Here is a 15,803-nt window from a genome sequence, read left to right as displayed (position 1 = left end):
TACAGACAATAAACACCAAATTACATGTAAAATAACTGACACACACAAAAAAATATATATATAATATGGTTTTGAAATCCTCAAATCCAATTGTCTTATAGAAAAGAATGAGAGAGAGATTTTTTAGAGAATAGAGTAGGGAGGGGGGTAGTAAGGATGATGGAGGAGTGGTGGCGATTAGTAAAGATGAGGTAAGGGTAGAGGATAGTAAGGATGGGGGAGTAAGGATGAGGGGGGTGTAGAGTAACTATGAGGGAGGTTGGGGTAGTAAAGATGAGGCAGTAGTAAGGATAAGAGATGCGTGAGTAAGGATGAAGTGGGGGGGGGTGTGAAGTATGAATGATAGAGTGGGTGTATTAGTAAGCATGAGGCAGGGGGAGTGGTAAAGCAGATGCACAAGTACGGTTGAGGGGGGTGTAAGTAATGATGAGTTTTGGGTGGGGGAGGGGTTGTGTTGTAAGTGTTATATGTTAAAAGGAGGGGGGGTTTGGAATGATGGAGGGATGGGGTGGTGCAGAAGGGAAGGGGGGTGGGAATGACAAAGGGAGGGCGGAGGTGATGTGAAGTTACAAGGAGGGAAGAAAAGTGAAGTGCATAGATTTGAAAAACAGTAAAAATATCAATTGATAGATGGTAATACGATCAGATTTTTGGCATGGTTTTGAATAATCAATTCCACTTGTCTTTTCAATCTACGGGATAAAAAATAAATAATTAGTAAAAATATAAAAACAAATACATTTCACATATACATTTTGATAAAATTTTAATATATATATATATATATATATATATATATATATATATATATATATATATCTCAATAAATCTCTACAAAAAAATTTTTATACATTACCTGAATGGAAAAAAATGTAGACCAAAAAGAGAAGCAGACCAAGAAATATGATACAAGTTCTTCTGTATCTGTTAAGTTAAAAACAATTAAAATTTAATTTAAAATGAAAAATGGTTTTTAAAATTTTTAGTTTATTATTGACAATATGCCTAACATTTTTGCAATACAGACAATAACAATAAGAAAAGACCTCCTGACCACCGGCCTGTCTTTGATTCTCATTGCTTGCTGCCTGCCACTGATCCCGGACTGTTCTGACTACGAATCTGCCTGCTCCTCTGTACCACGTTGCCCGCCTGTTGCCGACCTCTGCTAGTGACCCGACCTGCTTGCTCCACTCCTGCTCTGCACCTGCTGCCTGTGATTCAGTTGACTGGTGATCTCAATAACCACCTTTACCGGGATCATCCTGCAGCAAATCTGGAGCACTGGATAACCTTGATGCTTTCTTTACCATCATGTCTCAGTTGTATGAGGATCCCCAAGTGACAGCGACTGCCGAAGCCGCCTTGCACGCCCTTCAACAGGGGCGTAGAGCCGCAGAGGACTATGTGGTGGAATTTAGGAGGTGGAGCTCCGACACTGGTTGGAATGATGCGGTTTTGCGTTATCAATTTCACATGGGATTGTCTGATCCTTTGAAGGATGAGTTAGCACGGGTCGGAATACCCCAAACCCTGGATGAGCTCATCAATCTGGCTATCCAGATCGACCGATGCCTCAGAGAGCGTCGCTCCGAGAGATCTACCAGCCAATTTCGCCCTACCTGGATGCTTCCCATGGTTCCGAGCTCTCCCAGCCAGTTCTTTCCGGCACCGGCCACACCGGTCCCTGATACCTCCGAACCAATGCAACTCGGGCTGCTCTGTCCCTCTCTCAATCCAGAAGAGCGCCAGCGCCGAAGAGATAACAACCTCTGCATGTACTGCGGGGAGCCTGGACACTACGTGAGGTCTTGCCCAAACAAGACACGTAAGTCTCTGCCAATCTCTTCAATTTGTGCATCTGCTCTCTCTCAACCTGCTAATCACCTTACTCTCTCTGTCACCTTACAGCTTCCAGGAAGGATTATTCCAGCTACAGTCATAATTGACTCAGGAGCCTGCAGCTGTTTTATTGACCTAACCTTCGCTGCCAACCATCACATCCCTCTCCAGTCTAAAGTTCGGGGACTTGCTGTACATCTCGCTGATGGCTCCTCTCTTCATTCCGGTCCCGTCACGCAGGAAACCATCCCTTTGTTAGCCACCATGGGCCCTAACCATCAAGAACTCCTGCGCCTGGATGCCATCTCCTCTCCTCTTTTTCCCATCATACTGGGGATGCCGTGGTTGCAGGCCCATAACCCCAGCATTGACTGGTCTAGTGGGGAAGTCAAGTTCCTTTCTGAATATTGCCGGAAACATTGCCTACATACTAATCCTGCTGAGTCTACCCCACTACTCTGTTTAGATACCTAATCCGAGTTACAACAGGTGATCCCTGCACCCAATTGGGACTTTCTGGACGTTTTTAGTAAAAAAAGAGCAGAGACTCTACCTCCCCACAGGCCTTACGATTGCCCAATCGAGCTATTACCTGGAGCGGAAGTTCCCTTTGGGAGGATTTTCTCTCTAACAGAGCAGGAGTTGGACACCCTAAAAATATACATTGATGAGAACCTGAAGAAAGGGTTTATCCGCCTATCTACCTCTCCGGCTGGGGCTGGTATATTCTTCGTGGAGAAAAAGGACCATTCCTTACGTCCTTGTAACGATTATCGGGAACTGAACAAAATAACAATCAAAAACCGTTACCCGCTACCTTTAGTGCCTGAACTCTTCCAGAGATTGGGATCCGCAGTAATCTTCACCAAATTAGATCTCCGTGGTGCCTACAACTTGATTCGTATTCGGGAAGGGGATGAGTGGAAAACAGCTTTTCGCACCAGATTCGGGCATTTCAAATACCTTGTTATGCCCTTCGGCCTGTGCAACGCACCCACAACGTTTCAGCATTTTGTCAATGACATTTTCCGTGACTTCCTGGACCTATATGTTATTGTTTATCTAGACGATATTCTGATCTTCTCCTCCTCAGTCTCCGATCATCGCAGGCACGTCAGAAATGTGTTAGCTCGCCTCAGGCAGCATGGACTTTATGCTAAACCGGAAAAATGCCAATTTGAACTTCAAAGTATCCAGTTTCTAGGCCTAATCATCTCTGTTGAAGGTATTAAAATGGACCCTCAAAAGGTATCAGCCATTCTGGAATGGCCCGCTCCCTCCGATAAGAAAGGGGTTCAAAGGTTCATTGGCTTCTCTAACTTTTACAGGAAGTTCATTAGGGGCTTCTCTGCAATAATTGCCCCCATCACGAAGTAACCAAACAAGGGAATCGGTTCCAGTGGTCTTCTAAGGTGCAGTCCGCCTTCGAAAAACTCAAGGAGCTGTTCACCTCTGCTTCTATCTTAAAACACCCAGACCCTGCTCTACCATTCGTACTCGAAGTGGACGCTTCAGAGGTTGCAGTCGGAGCTGTTCTGTCCCAACGGCAAGGTCCAAAGGCCCTTCTCTACCCAGTGGCCTTCTTCTCCTGCAAACTCTCTTCAGCGGAGAGAAATTACGATGTTGGTGATTGGGAGCTTCTGGCCATCAAGTCCGCTTTGGAGGAGTGGCGTTATTTACTGGAGGGTGCAGCACATCCCATCCTGGTCTATACGGATTATAAGAATCTGGAGTACCTCTGAACAGCCAAGAGACTGAAACCACGGCAAGCAAGGTGGGCTCTATTTTTCTCCAGATTTCAGTTCCATATAACATACAGACCTGGTACAAAAAACATCAAGCCGGACGCTCTCTCCCGTATGTTCCCTGATTGCGGTAAACCTGTGCATCCGGACACTATTCTTCCATCCAGAAATTTTCTTTTACTCCAAGGGGATCTGCTATCCCGCATAAAACAAGCCTCCTCAAATTGGATCCCGACTTCCGGAGATGAGGTGAGGGCCCAGGATGGCCTCTTTTGGCACAAGGGTAAAATCGTGGTCCCTGAAGATCTGAGGGTAGCAGTGCTAGAGCTCTGCCATGAACACAAGATGGCTGGACACTTCGGTGTGCTAAAGACGACTGAATTAGTCCAGCGCACATTTTGGTGGCCTCTGTTGGCGAACGACTGCAAGAACTATGTAGAATCTTGTACTATCTGTGCTCGGAGCAAAAATAGCCGGACAAGAGCCTGGGGTCTGCTAAAACCATTACCCGTCCCGGAAAGACCGTGGAAGATGATATCAATGGATTTTATCGTAGAGCTTCCCCAGGCAGAAGTCTTCTCTACCATTTTCGTTGTCGTAGACAGGTTAACCAAGATGGCTCACTTTCTGCCTATGAAGGGTACGCCTTCGGCTATGGAGACAGCAAGGGTCTTCATTAAGGAAATTGTTAGGCTGCACGGAGTCCCATCAAATATCATATCTGATCGTGATGTTCAGTTCACCCCTCGGTTCTGGAAGGCTCTCTGTGATTCCCTGGAAATTGAGCTGGCACTCTCCTCTGCTTACCATCCCCAGACTAATGGGCAGACGGAGAGAACAAATCAAACCCTGGAGCAGTACCTCCCTTGTTTTTCATCTTTCTCACAGGACGACTGGGTTTCTCTCCTGCCAATTGCTGAGTTCTCGTACAACAATTCTTTACATTCGTCCATTAAGCAAATGCCCTTCTTTGCCAATTACGGCTTCCACCCATCCTTCCTGCCCAGGTCTTTACCCGAATGTGCTATCCCTGCGGTCTCTGAAACCATGGACTTTTTTCTTACCAACAACAAACTCTTGCAGGAAACCATGGCTAAGACCCAAGAGTACAATAAGAAGATGTTTGACAGGAAGAGGCGGGGAGAGCTCATCCTGGAACCTGGCAACCAGGTTTGGTTGTCCACAACCAATGTAAGAATGGCCTGCCCTTCAAGGAAATTGGGCCCCAAATTTATGGGTCCGTTCTCAGTCAAAAAGAGAATTAACAACGTGGCCTACGAACTCAACTTACCTAGTACCCTGAAGATTCACCCGGTCTTTCATATATCATTGTTGAAACCTGTTATACCCAACACCTTTGCTGGCCGAAGTACTGACCCACCGAAGCCAACGAAGAAGAATTCGAAGTGGAGGCTATCTTGGATTGCAGGAAAAGACACAACCAATTGCAATACCTGATCAAGTGGAGGGGTACGGACCGGAGGACAACTCCTGGGAGCCAGAGGGCAACTTACATGCCGAAGAGCTCCTGAGGACGTTCAGGAGTACTCACGCCACCAGATTGGCTCAGTTGGACATCCGGAGGCTGCCCTTGAGGGGGGGGCACTGTCAGAGAGTTCCCCTGGGCAGACGCGCTGCTGGATTGCATCGCAGTGCATTGGGGTGCGTCGGCGCGCGCGCGTTCCCGTGTGCGCTGCCGCGGGTGCCGGCGTGCGGGCGCGTGCGTGTGTGCAGGGCGCGCGTCGGTGTGCACGTGCGCCCGGTGTTTGGCGCCAATCCGCCTATTTAGGCTGTCTGCACAGGGGGCTCGGTGCTGTCCGATCTTCAGCTCCCTGTATCCCTGCACCTGCTTCCTGCTTCCTGTTTGAACCTGACCACCGGCCTGTCTTTGATTCTCCTTGCTTGCTGCCTGCCACTGATCCCGGACTGTCCTGACTACGAATCTGCCTGCTCCTCTGTACCACGTTGCCCGCCTGTTGCCGACCTCTGCTAGTGACCTGACCTGCTTGCTCCACTCCTGCTCTGCACCTGCTGCCTGTGCTTCAGTTGACTGGTGATCTCAATAACCACCTTTACCGGGATCCTCCTGCAGCTAACCCGCCAGACTCTCATACCATTCTGTGCTCCCGTGCCTCCTGTCCATACTACCAGGGGCGGGGAACCAGATACGTAAGGGAGGCCTCCCCCTGCTACATTGGGCTTACCTGTCTGTTACGTGGAAGTTTGACAAGGAGAGAGAATGCTGAGTTGCAACCAAAGAACACCATACCTACTGTAAAGCATGGGGGTGGCAACATCATGCTTTGGGGCTGTTTCTCTGCAAAGGGAACAGGACGACTGATCCGTGTACATGAAAGAATGAATGGGGCCATGTATCGTGAGGTTTTGAGTGCAAACCTCCTCCCATCAGCAAGGGCATTGAAGATGAAACGTGGCTGGGTCTTTCAGAATGACAATGATCCCAAACACACCGCCCGGGCAATGAAGGAGTGGCTTCGTAAGAAGCATTTCAAAGTCCTGGAGTGGCCTAGCCAGTCTCCAGATCTCAACCCCATAGAAAAGCTTTGGAGGGAGTTGAAAGTCTGTGTTGCCCAGCAACAGCCCCAAAACATCACTGTTCTAGAGGAGATCTGCATGGAGGAATGGGCCAAAATACCAGCAACAGTGTGTGACAACCTTGTGAAGACTTACAGAAAACATTTGACCTCTGTCATTGCCAACAAAGGATATATAACAAAGTATTGAGATGAACTTTTGATATTGACCAAATACTTATTTTCCACCATAGTTTGCAAATAAATTCTTTCAAAAATCAGACAATGTGATTGTCTGGATTTGTTTCCACATTTTGTCTCTCATAGTTGAGGTATACCTATGATGACAATTACAGGCCTCTCTCATCTTTTTAAGTGGGAGAACTTGCACAATTGGTGGCTGACTAAATAATTTTTTGCCCCACTGTAACTTAGCTGTTTTCATCTGTTTTTTGCATTTTCTGAGACATTATCTGTGTATTTAAAATGTTCTATTATTTATTATTAATAAATGACCCATGCAGGTACAGGGAGAGTGTCCAGGCAGGTGGTGTCGTGGTCGGGGTTCGAACACTACTGTGCTGCCAGGGATTGTGTGTATATTATACAAAAAAATTTTTTATTATTGATATTATTACTTTTCAAGAGTACAGTTTTAAGATATGCAATTGTTGATAGAGTGGGGACAGAAAGTATTCAGACCCCCTTAAATTTTTCACTCTTTGTTATATTGCAGCCATTTGCTAAAATCATTTAAGTTCATTTTTTTCCTCATTAATGTACACACAGCACCCCATATTGACAGAAAACACAGAATTGTTGACATTTTTGCAAATTTATTAAAAACGAAAAACTGAAATATCACATGGTTCTAAGTATTCAGACCCTTTGCTCAGTATTTAGTAGAAGCACCCTTTTGATCTAATACAGCCATGAGTCTTTTTGGGAAAGATGCAACAAGTTTTTCACACCTGGATTTGGGGATCCTCTGCCATTCCTCCTTGCAGATCCTCTCCAGTTCTGTCAGGTTGGATGGTAAACGTTGGTGGACAGCCATTTTTAGGTCTCTCCAGAGATGCTCAATTGGGTTTAAGTCAGGGCTCTGGCTGGGCCATTCAAGAACAGTCACAGAGTTGTTGTGAAGCCACTCCTTCATTATTTTAGCTGTGTGCTTAGGGTCGTTGTCTTGTTGGAAGGTAAACCTTCGGCCCAGTCTGAGGTCCTGAGCACTCTGGAGAAGGTTTTCGTCCAGGATATCCCTGTACTTGGCCCCATTCATCTTTCCTTTGATTGCAACCAGTCATCCTGTCCCTGCAGCTGAAAAAAACCCCCACATCATGATGCTGCCACCACCATGCTTCACTGTTGGGACTGTATTGAACAGGTGATGAGCAGTGCCTGGTTTTCTCCACACATACTGCTTAGAATTAAGGCCAAAAAGTTCTATCTTGGTCTCAACAGACCAAAGAATCTTGTTTCTCACCATCTTGGAGTCCTTCAGGTGTTTTTTTTTAGCAAACTCCATATGGGCTTTCATGTGTCTTGCACTGAGGAGAGGCTTCTGTCGGGCCACTCTGCCATAAAGCCCCAACTGGTGGAGGGGTACAGTGATGGTTGACTTTCTACAACTTTCTCCCATCTCCCGACTGCATCTCTGGAGCTCAGCCACAGTGATCTTTGGGTTCTTCTTTACCACTCTCACCAAGGCTCTTCTCCCTTGATAGCTCAGTTTGGCCGGACGGCCAGCTCTAGGAAGAGTTCTGGTCATCCCAAATGTCTTCCATTTAAGGATTATGGAGGCCACTGTGCTCTTAGGAACCTTAAGTGCAGCGGAAATTTTTTTGTAACCTTGGCCAGATCTGTGCCTTGCCACAATTCTGTCTCTGAGCTCTTCAGGCAGTTCCTTTGACCTCATGATTCTCATTTGCTCTGGCATGCACTATGAGCTGTAAGGTCTTATATAGATAGGTGTGTGGCTTTCCTAATCAAGTCCAATCAGTATAATCAAACACAGCTGGACTCAAATGAAGGTGTAGAACCATCTCAAGGATGATCAGAAGAAATGGACAGCACCTGAGTTAAATATATGAGTGTCACAGCAAAATGTCAGAATACTTAGGACCATGTGATATTTCATATTTTCTTTTTTAATAAATCTGCAAAAATGTCAACAATTCTGTGTTTTTCTGTCAATATGTGGTGCTGTGTATACATTAATGAGGAAAAAAATGAACTTAAATGATTTTAGCAAATGGCTGCAATATAACAAAGAGTGAAAAATTTAAGGGGGTCTGAATACTTTCTGTCCCCACTGTAAAGTATTGTGCACTGGGTATTGTTACTATCCACTCGGGTGGGGCCGTATGGATGAAAGGGGCTGCTAGCTCCTCCCACACTTATACTTCTGGGTCATTTTCCCTATTTAATCTTCACACACATTAGCCAACTAATCAGATAACCTGAAAAAGGGGCATGTCCCCAAAACATGTAGTGTCTCCAGTCAGTCCCCTGGCATTGGCAATTCCTAATTGGCCCCAGCAGCAGGGTTTGCTCATACTCTTCAGATTCCCTTGGCTGACTTCCGCCAGGCTGTGACATCACTTCCGGGCTTCATACACAGTGCGAGCGGCCTCTGTATACTGGCCCCAACAGTTCCTGTGCCTGCAGTTTGGTTCCCCCTTCACCAGACCCCTGGCCTTACTGTCCTGGACGGACCCCCCACCAGCGGTGCTCCTGTGCTCTTTGTCCAATGGCTTTGTGCTGGGTTTCCCTAAGCCCCTGTGTCATCCATACGGCTCCAGCCTCCAGGTACTGTCAGTTTTTTGATCCAAGTCTCTGCATGACCATCAATTGACTGCTGTATGCTTCAGTGAACATTTTATTATTTTTTTAACAATAATAAAAAGTTTTTACTTTGCCTCTGAGGGTCCTATGTATGTTTGCTGATCAGCGCTGTTCACCGCTTTGATTATATATTAGTTCAAATCCGTAACTTAGGTAGTGGGGGCCCTGCTTGCTAAAGAGGATGTTCAATCTGCATTTTGTTTGTTACCCATTAACCCATTATCATTCAATTTTCTAGCTTTTTCTTTCAATTACTTTCTTTTTTGAGTGTTGCCTCCTGATGGAATGTTCACCATCCTGTACATATTTAAAGCATTTGCGACGTTCATTGAATGGGTAGTCAGGGTTCATTCGGGTTCTTGCTTTATATTACATTATCTGGATGATTTCTTTTTCTGGGGATTTCTGTTTCTCAGGCCGCAGACTTTCTGGCAGACTAGGTCCGACGGGAATAATCCAGCGGACAATCTGATAGTGTGTGGGCTAGTTCGATAGCTTTTCGGGATAAAAATCTGACGGACCTAGAAATAGAACATGTTTCAAATCTGTCTGACGGACTCAAAGTCCGATGGACTAAAATTGGGAAAACTGTTCATCTGTGTGCTGGTCCGACGGACCAAATACGACGCAAGTAAAGCTATTGGCTACTGGCTTTTGAACTTCCTTTTTTAGTCCCGTTTACAACATCAGGTTCAAACCGAACGGACTTATGAACGGACTTAGCCCTATCGTGTGTGGCCAAGTCCGTTGGTTCGGAAAGTCCGTCGGACCTAGTCGGAAAGACCGTCGGACCTAGTCCGCCGGAAAGTCCACTCTTGTGTACGTGGCATAACTGTGCAAATATTTAAATTCTTTTTTACAAAAAAAAAAATTGTGTTGGATTTATATACCGTTAGCTCATCACAGGACTATATTGCCAACCATGCAGCTAGTTTTCTGGGGCATTACCATTGACAAAATTGCTATGGATTTCAAATTACCCGCGGATAAGATTAAAAATGTAAAATCTGTCATCAATATTGTAATCAGACGTAAAAAAAAAAAAAAAAAAAAAGCCATTTTGAAAGATATCCAAAAATTACTTGGTCTTTTGGCCTTTGCCTCTAGAGTTTTACCTGTTGGTCAGATATTCTCCAGTCAATTCTATTTGGCTGGTTTTAAATCCCCAACTTCCCATATTAGAATCACTTCAGAGAAGAGTTTAACGGGAGAACCATGTTTCAAGCTGAATTTGTAACCGACAAAGATTTCTGTTTATTCACAGACGCAGCATGCTCTGTGGATTTTTTCAGCTTTATGGAGAACCCATTGGTACGCTTCATTGTGGCATCCTTCTTGGCATAATAAAGGCTATTTTTAAAAAAATAGTACTTTTAGAATTATTTTCTATTTTGGTAGCATTGGGAATCTGGAGAGAGTTTTTTTGTAAAAGGATCCTTTTTAGTAACAACAATAAAGGGATTCTTTTTGCTATAAATTGTTTGTCATCTAAATCACCTCCTGTCATTACTTTAATCAGATACCTTGCCTTTAAATGCTTAAGTCTTAATGTTTGGGTCGAGGCATGTTATTTACCAGGTAAGAAAATTACATTTCAGATTCTCTTTCCCGTTTGCAGATGCACAGATTCAAGTTTCTTTTTCCAGCTGCGGACAGGAAAGGAATTCAATGTCCTCCGCACCTATGGGACCTGATTTAGAGTGGGTTTGCGCAAGCATTAAAGCGGTGTTCCGGCCATATTTTTTTTTTATAATCTCAACATTATTAGAACATATAAGAAGTAACAGATATCAATCGTTCCTGATCTCTTCAGCTATCAATTAAAAAACTTACAGTATATGTTGTTACCGATCTTGTGGCCGTTTCCATTTTAGTTATGGGCATGTGAAGCCCAGTTGATTTCTCTTCCTTGTTTTCCTGAGAGAGGTGCATGCTGGGTAACCAGCATGCGCCTCTCGATCTCGCACATGTGCTGTTAAACGGCGCTCGTAGCACCGATACACAGTAATGCCCACAGACTCCTGGGAAATGATGACACTCATTTCCCAGGAGGCCTGGCGAGTCAGGAAGAAACGCAGGTCCACCGAGGAATAGGAAGTAGTGCCTGTTACTAGTCTGCCTAGTAACAGGCACTTTCAGGCAAGTAAAATTTTTTTTAACAAAATGATTTATTTTACATTAAAAGGAACCTACTAATGTGAAATTTATTTTTAGGGTGGACCTCCGCTTTAAGAAATCTATCGCTCCCTCTACATTTGCAGCGTAATCATTAGTGTGGTTGCAGTGGTTATCCCACATAAGCTCACTTGGCAAACGTCAGTCTTCTTTATCTTTTTTTTTTTTTTTTTTTTTTTGCCACATCAGCGAGAAAATTTTCCCCGGGAATAAATTTTTCAATTATTTAAAATTCAAAACCTTCCCAACTTGTCATCACATCATAGTGGAAATATAAATCTGTTTGAATGGCAAAACCGGAACAGTACACACAGTATTTATTAAACAAGTTAGAATTACATCCCTCCCAAACCCCCCCTCACCCATCCCCCCTGAGACCGTACCCCACTTATTTCCCCCCCTCTCCTCCTCCAGACTCCTCTTATCTGCCCCCAATTCGGCTTCCCTATGTACCTTTCTATGGTGCGACGCCCAGACCCCTAATCTAAGTAGTCCATATATCGACGGCTTTTGGGGATTCCTTGAATTCTACCCATACTCTCTACTTTGTTTCAAAGGCCCCCATTTTCATCCCTTCACTAAACCTTAAATATTCTAAACTATATATCTCGTTAATGTTATTAATCCAGTCCCTCATCGTGGGTCTTTCTTTCTTTTGCCAGTACTTAGGTATTAGGCTTTTAGCCGCATGGATAAGGTGTGGCAAAAGCGTTCTAAAGTAAGTTTTAGTGGGCATTTCACTCATATGAAATAGGCAGACCCAGGGGTATGTCAAAACTTGTGATATCTTTGATATATTCTCTTACTTCTTTCCAAAATATTTTTATTTCCGGGCAGAACCACCAAATATGGGCCATTGACCCTAGTTCTTTACAATCCCTCCAACAATATTGTGAGGTTTCATTTTGAAATTTATGTACCCGATCCGGGGTCAGATACATTCTAGCCAGACACTTAAAGTTTAGCTCTACCATTTTACAGTTAACCGAGGTGGCCAAGGCTCTCCTCAGTATCAGTGAGATTTCGGGGACTGTAAGCGTTCTTTCTAGTTCCTTTTCCCATTTCCCAATAAAGGCCGGGGTATCTGTACTTCCCAGCTCTATTAAAACTTCGTAAATCCGAGAGAAACCCCCCCTCCCATCTTTGTCAGTGCATATTTTCTCTAATGGGAGTAGATTATCCGATGATCTAATTGGTCGCGGTAAGGAATCTATAAAATGCCTTAGTTGGTGGTACCACCAAATATTGATGACTAACATATTTTTTTTATCTTTGAGCTCTTGGAATGAACATATTCTATCCTGGCACATTACATCTTTTAGTTGTATATTTTCTTCCAGTAACCACTTGCCAAACCACTCCTCTTTCCCTGGTGCAAAATAATCTGAGTCTTTAAGTGGCATTAAAGGTGAGTTAAACTCCCAGTGCTCCCTTTTGTGAAAAGCATCCCATATCTTAAGTGCATGTCTGGTGATATCGTCTGTTTTAGTGCTACATTTTATTATCTGAGGTGAGATCCATATTATTTTATTCAATTTAATGTCACTAATTTGATTTTCCATTTCTAACCAGTGTTTTTCTTTTTTTTTAACCCAATCTATAACCCTAGCAAGGGCAATGGCTTCATAATATTTACGGACATCTGGTGCTCCCTATTCCCCTTTACTTTTTGCTTTTGTCAGTTGAGTAAATTTTAATCGAGGTGTTTTCCCTCTCCAAATAAATCTTAAAAACATTCCTTCTAAAGAATGTTTGCGGCAGCGTTATTGGAAGCATTTGCATTTTATATGTAATTTTTGGCAATAAAACCATTTTATAAATATTTATTCTCCCCGCCCAGGATAACTGTCCATGAGAGATTCTATTTAGTTCTAGCTTTACCTCATTCAGGAGCGGTATATAATTCGCTTGATAAAGCGTATCTGTTGATGTGGTGATTTTAACTCCTAGGTAATTCAATTCTTTTTTCCCCCACACAAAGGGGAAGTGTTTTTGGTATGAGTATTCCCTCGCTTTACTAAAGTTGATATGTAATGTTTCTGATTTAGTTGGGCTGACTTTAAAGTTGGATAGCTTCCCATATTCTGATAGGGTGGCCATAATATTCAGAAGGGAAATCCTTGGGTGTGTTATATAAAGCAAAATGTTGTCTGCAAAAGCAGCTGGTTTGTATTCAACTTTATCTATCATTACCCTGCTGATATCCGGATTCTGCCTAATCTTAGAAAGAAGGGGTTCAAAGGATAATACGAAAAGCATAGGGGAAATTGGACACCCCTGTCTCGTGCCATTATACATGTCGAAAGGCTCAGACAGGACCCCATTTATCCTCACTCTCGCTGAGGGCCTAGAGTATAGTGCCCCTATCCATTTGCGAATCCTCTCCCCAAAGCCAATCTCCTCCAGTGTACCCATCATGAAATCCCAGTCTACTCTATCAAACGCTTTTTCGGCGTCTATTGATAGAAGTAGGCATGGGACTCCACTCTTTTTGATTTCCTGTACTACTAGGAGGGTTTTGATACTGTTATCACGTCCCTGTCTACCCGATACAAACCCGACCTGGTCCGGGTGAATGATCCTGTTTATTATCTGTTTCATTCTTTCCGCGATCACTTTTGCGAATAATTTCGTATCCACATTTAAGAGGGAGATAGGCCTGTAGTTAGAGCATGATGTACCATCTTTGTCTTCTTTAAGAATGATAGCTATATTGGCTGCCAGTGCTTCTCTTCTCATTTCCCCTTTATCCCCTATATCATTCATGTAGGAGCACAGTTTTGGTATTAGGTAGTCCTGATATTTTTTATAGTACAGCACCGTCAGCCCATCAGGGCCTGGGCTCTTACCCACTTGTGTCTCCTTAAGCGCCTTTCTCACTTTAACTTCCGTGATGGGGGCCTCCAAGGAGGTTCGTTCCCTTCCGGTTATTTTGGCCATTCCAATATCTTTTAAATAGTTTTTAATTTTCACTCATTTTTGTTCCCTCTCGTTAGTGGTATCATTTTTATTTATAGCATATAACTCCCCGTAAAATTCTTGGAAAGTTTTCGCGATATCTATATCTTTATAGCTGATCTCACCTGTTTTGGTCTTTATTTTATCAATATATTTGTTATTTTTCTTTTTGCTTAGAACTTTTGCCAGGCGTCTACCGGGTCTGTTATTGCCTATGTATCTTTCTTTTTTTACGAGGTTGTATACCTTTTGGTTTTCTTTTTCAATTACTGTAGCTGCCGCATAGCCTCTCTACTCCTATATAGGCCCGCCAGTATCTCTCCATCCCCTGTTAGCTTATGCTGTTGTTCTAGGTCAATGATTTCCTCCTGTAGAGCACGCTTATCCCTGACCTGCCTTCTTTTTTTCTCCGATCCTGCCTTATTATAATTCCTCTAATATACTCTTTGTGTGCCTCCCAGACTACCGCTTCTGATGTCTCACCCGAGGTGTTAGTTTTGAAGTAAAATTCTAATTCTTCTTTGATGCGCTTATCGATTTCTCTATCATGGAGAAGATCCTCATTTAATCTCCAGTTGTTACGAAACAGTTTGCGTTTACCTAGTTTCATTTGTAGGCTCACGAGTGCGTGGTCGGAGAACGTCATTTATCCTATATTTGTACTCTCCACCTCCTCAATGTACCAATGCTCTACAAGAAAGAAATCCAGTCTAGAAAATGTCACGTGTACGGGGGAGTAGAAGGAATAGTCTCTTACACTAAGATGTTGCATCCTCCATGCATCCACCAGTTGGCATTTTTTAAGTTTGTTCATCCATATCCCTCCAGTCCCCCGGGCATGCGACATGTTGTCTTTACCTGGCTCAAGGCATATATTAAAATCTCCTGCTATAATGGACCTCCCTTTCTTAAAGCCCTCGAACTTTGAGAGGATTTCCAGTAAGTACCTTCCTGGGTTGATGTTTGGGCCATAAACGTTAGCTAATGAGCATTCGACCCCATTAAGTTTACCTTTTAGCAACAAAAAACGACCCTCTGGGTCCGTCATTCTCTCTTCCATCGTAAACCTAACATCCTTTGTGAAACCGATCGCAACTCCTTTTGCTCCCCTAGTCGGGGAGTCTCCATAAACCCACATTGTGTAGTCTCTAGAAATTATTCTCTGGCTCCTACCAAGATAAAGGTGCGTCTCCTGTAAGAAGACCACCTCTGCTTTAAGGAATTTCAATTCACCCATTATGTTCGCACATTTTATGGGGAAGTTGAGGCCCCTTACATTATATGTGATTAAGTTTATCCCGGACATCTTGTTATTTGTACCATGGGTGGGGCTTAACCTTACGGAACTGAGTAGTAGGAAACATTGTGATATATACAGGTCTCGCCTTCCCCTTACCCCCCCTCCCACCTACATCTCTCCCTCCCCCTTACCCTCCCCCTTCCCCATACTCCCCACCCCCCTCCCACCCACTTGGGGGTAACAGGCCACCCCATGGCCCAGTTAACCGTGGCCCCACTAACACCACCCGGCCCTTCGGTTGGCCCCCTAGGAGGTTGAGCTCAGTGGAGCAATCCTTGGATCCTATCACTTCCCCTGGGATTGGAATTTAGCCATGCCCGCCCCCCCCCCCGCCCAGCACCCGTATCCCCCCCCCTACCCCTATGCTCTTTACATTACATAGCCCAGCATCTATATTTAATATAA

General features: G+C 44.0%; 1 protein-coding gene across 1 annotated transcript in view; it reads right to left on the bottom strand.

Moving 5' to 3' along the window:
* The window catches only part of LOC141145988 (uncharacterized), a 17,593-nt gene extending 2,849 nt beyond the window's left edge, over positions 1-14,744 (bottom strand). The window contains exons 1-2 of the mRNA XM_073632773.1: positions 14,582-14,744; positions 857-924 (exon numbers count right to left, since the gene is read on the bottom strand). Of these exons, the coding sequence (XP_073488874.1) occupies positions 857-924; positions 14,582-14,744 (231 nt within the window). The remainder of the gene's footprint in view (positions 1-856; positions 925-14,581) is intronic.
* Positions 14,745-15,803: the final 1,059 nt, after the last annotated feature.

The sequence above is a fragment of the Aquarana catesbeiana genome, linkage group LG05 (assembly GCF_042186555.1).
Source record: "Aquarana catesbeiana isolate 2022-GZ linkage group LG05, ASM4218655v1, whole genome shotgun sequence".
NCBI classification, from domain to species: Eukaryota; Metazoa; Chordata; class Amphibia; order Anura; family Ranidae; genus Aquarana; species Aquarana catesbeiana.
Note: the sequence above shows the minus strand (reverse complement) of the source record. Positions and strands in the feature narration are given on the sequence as shown.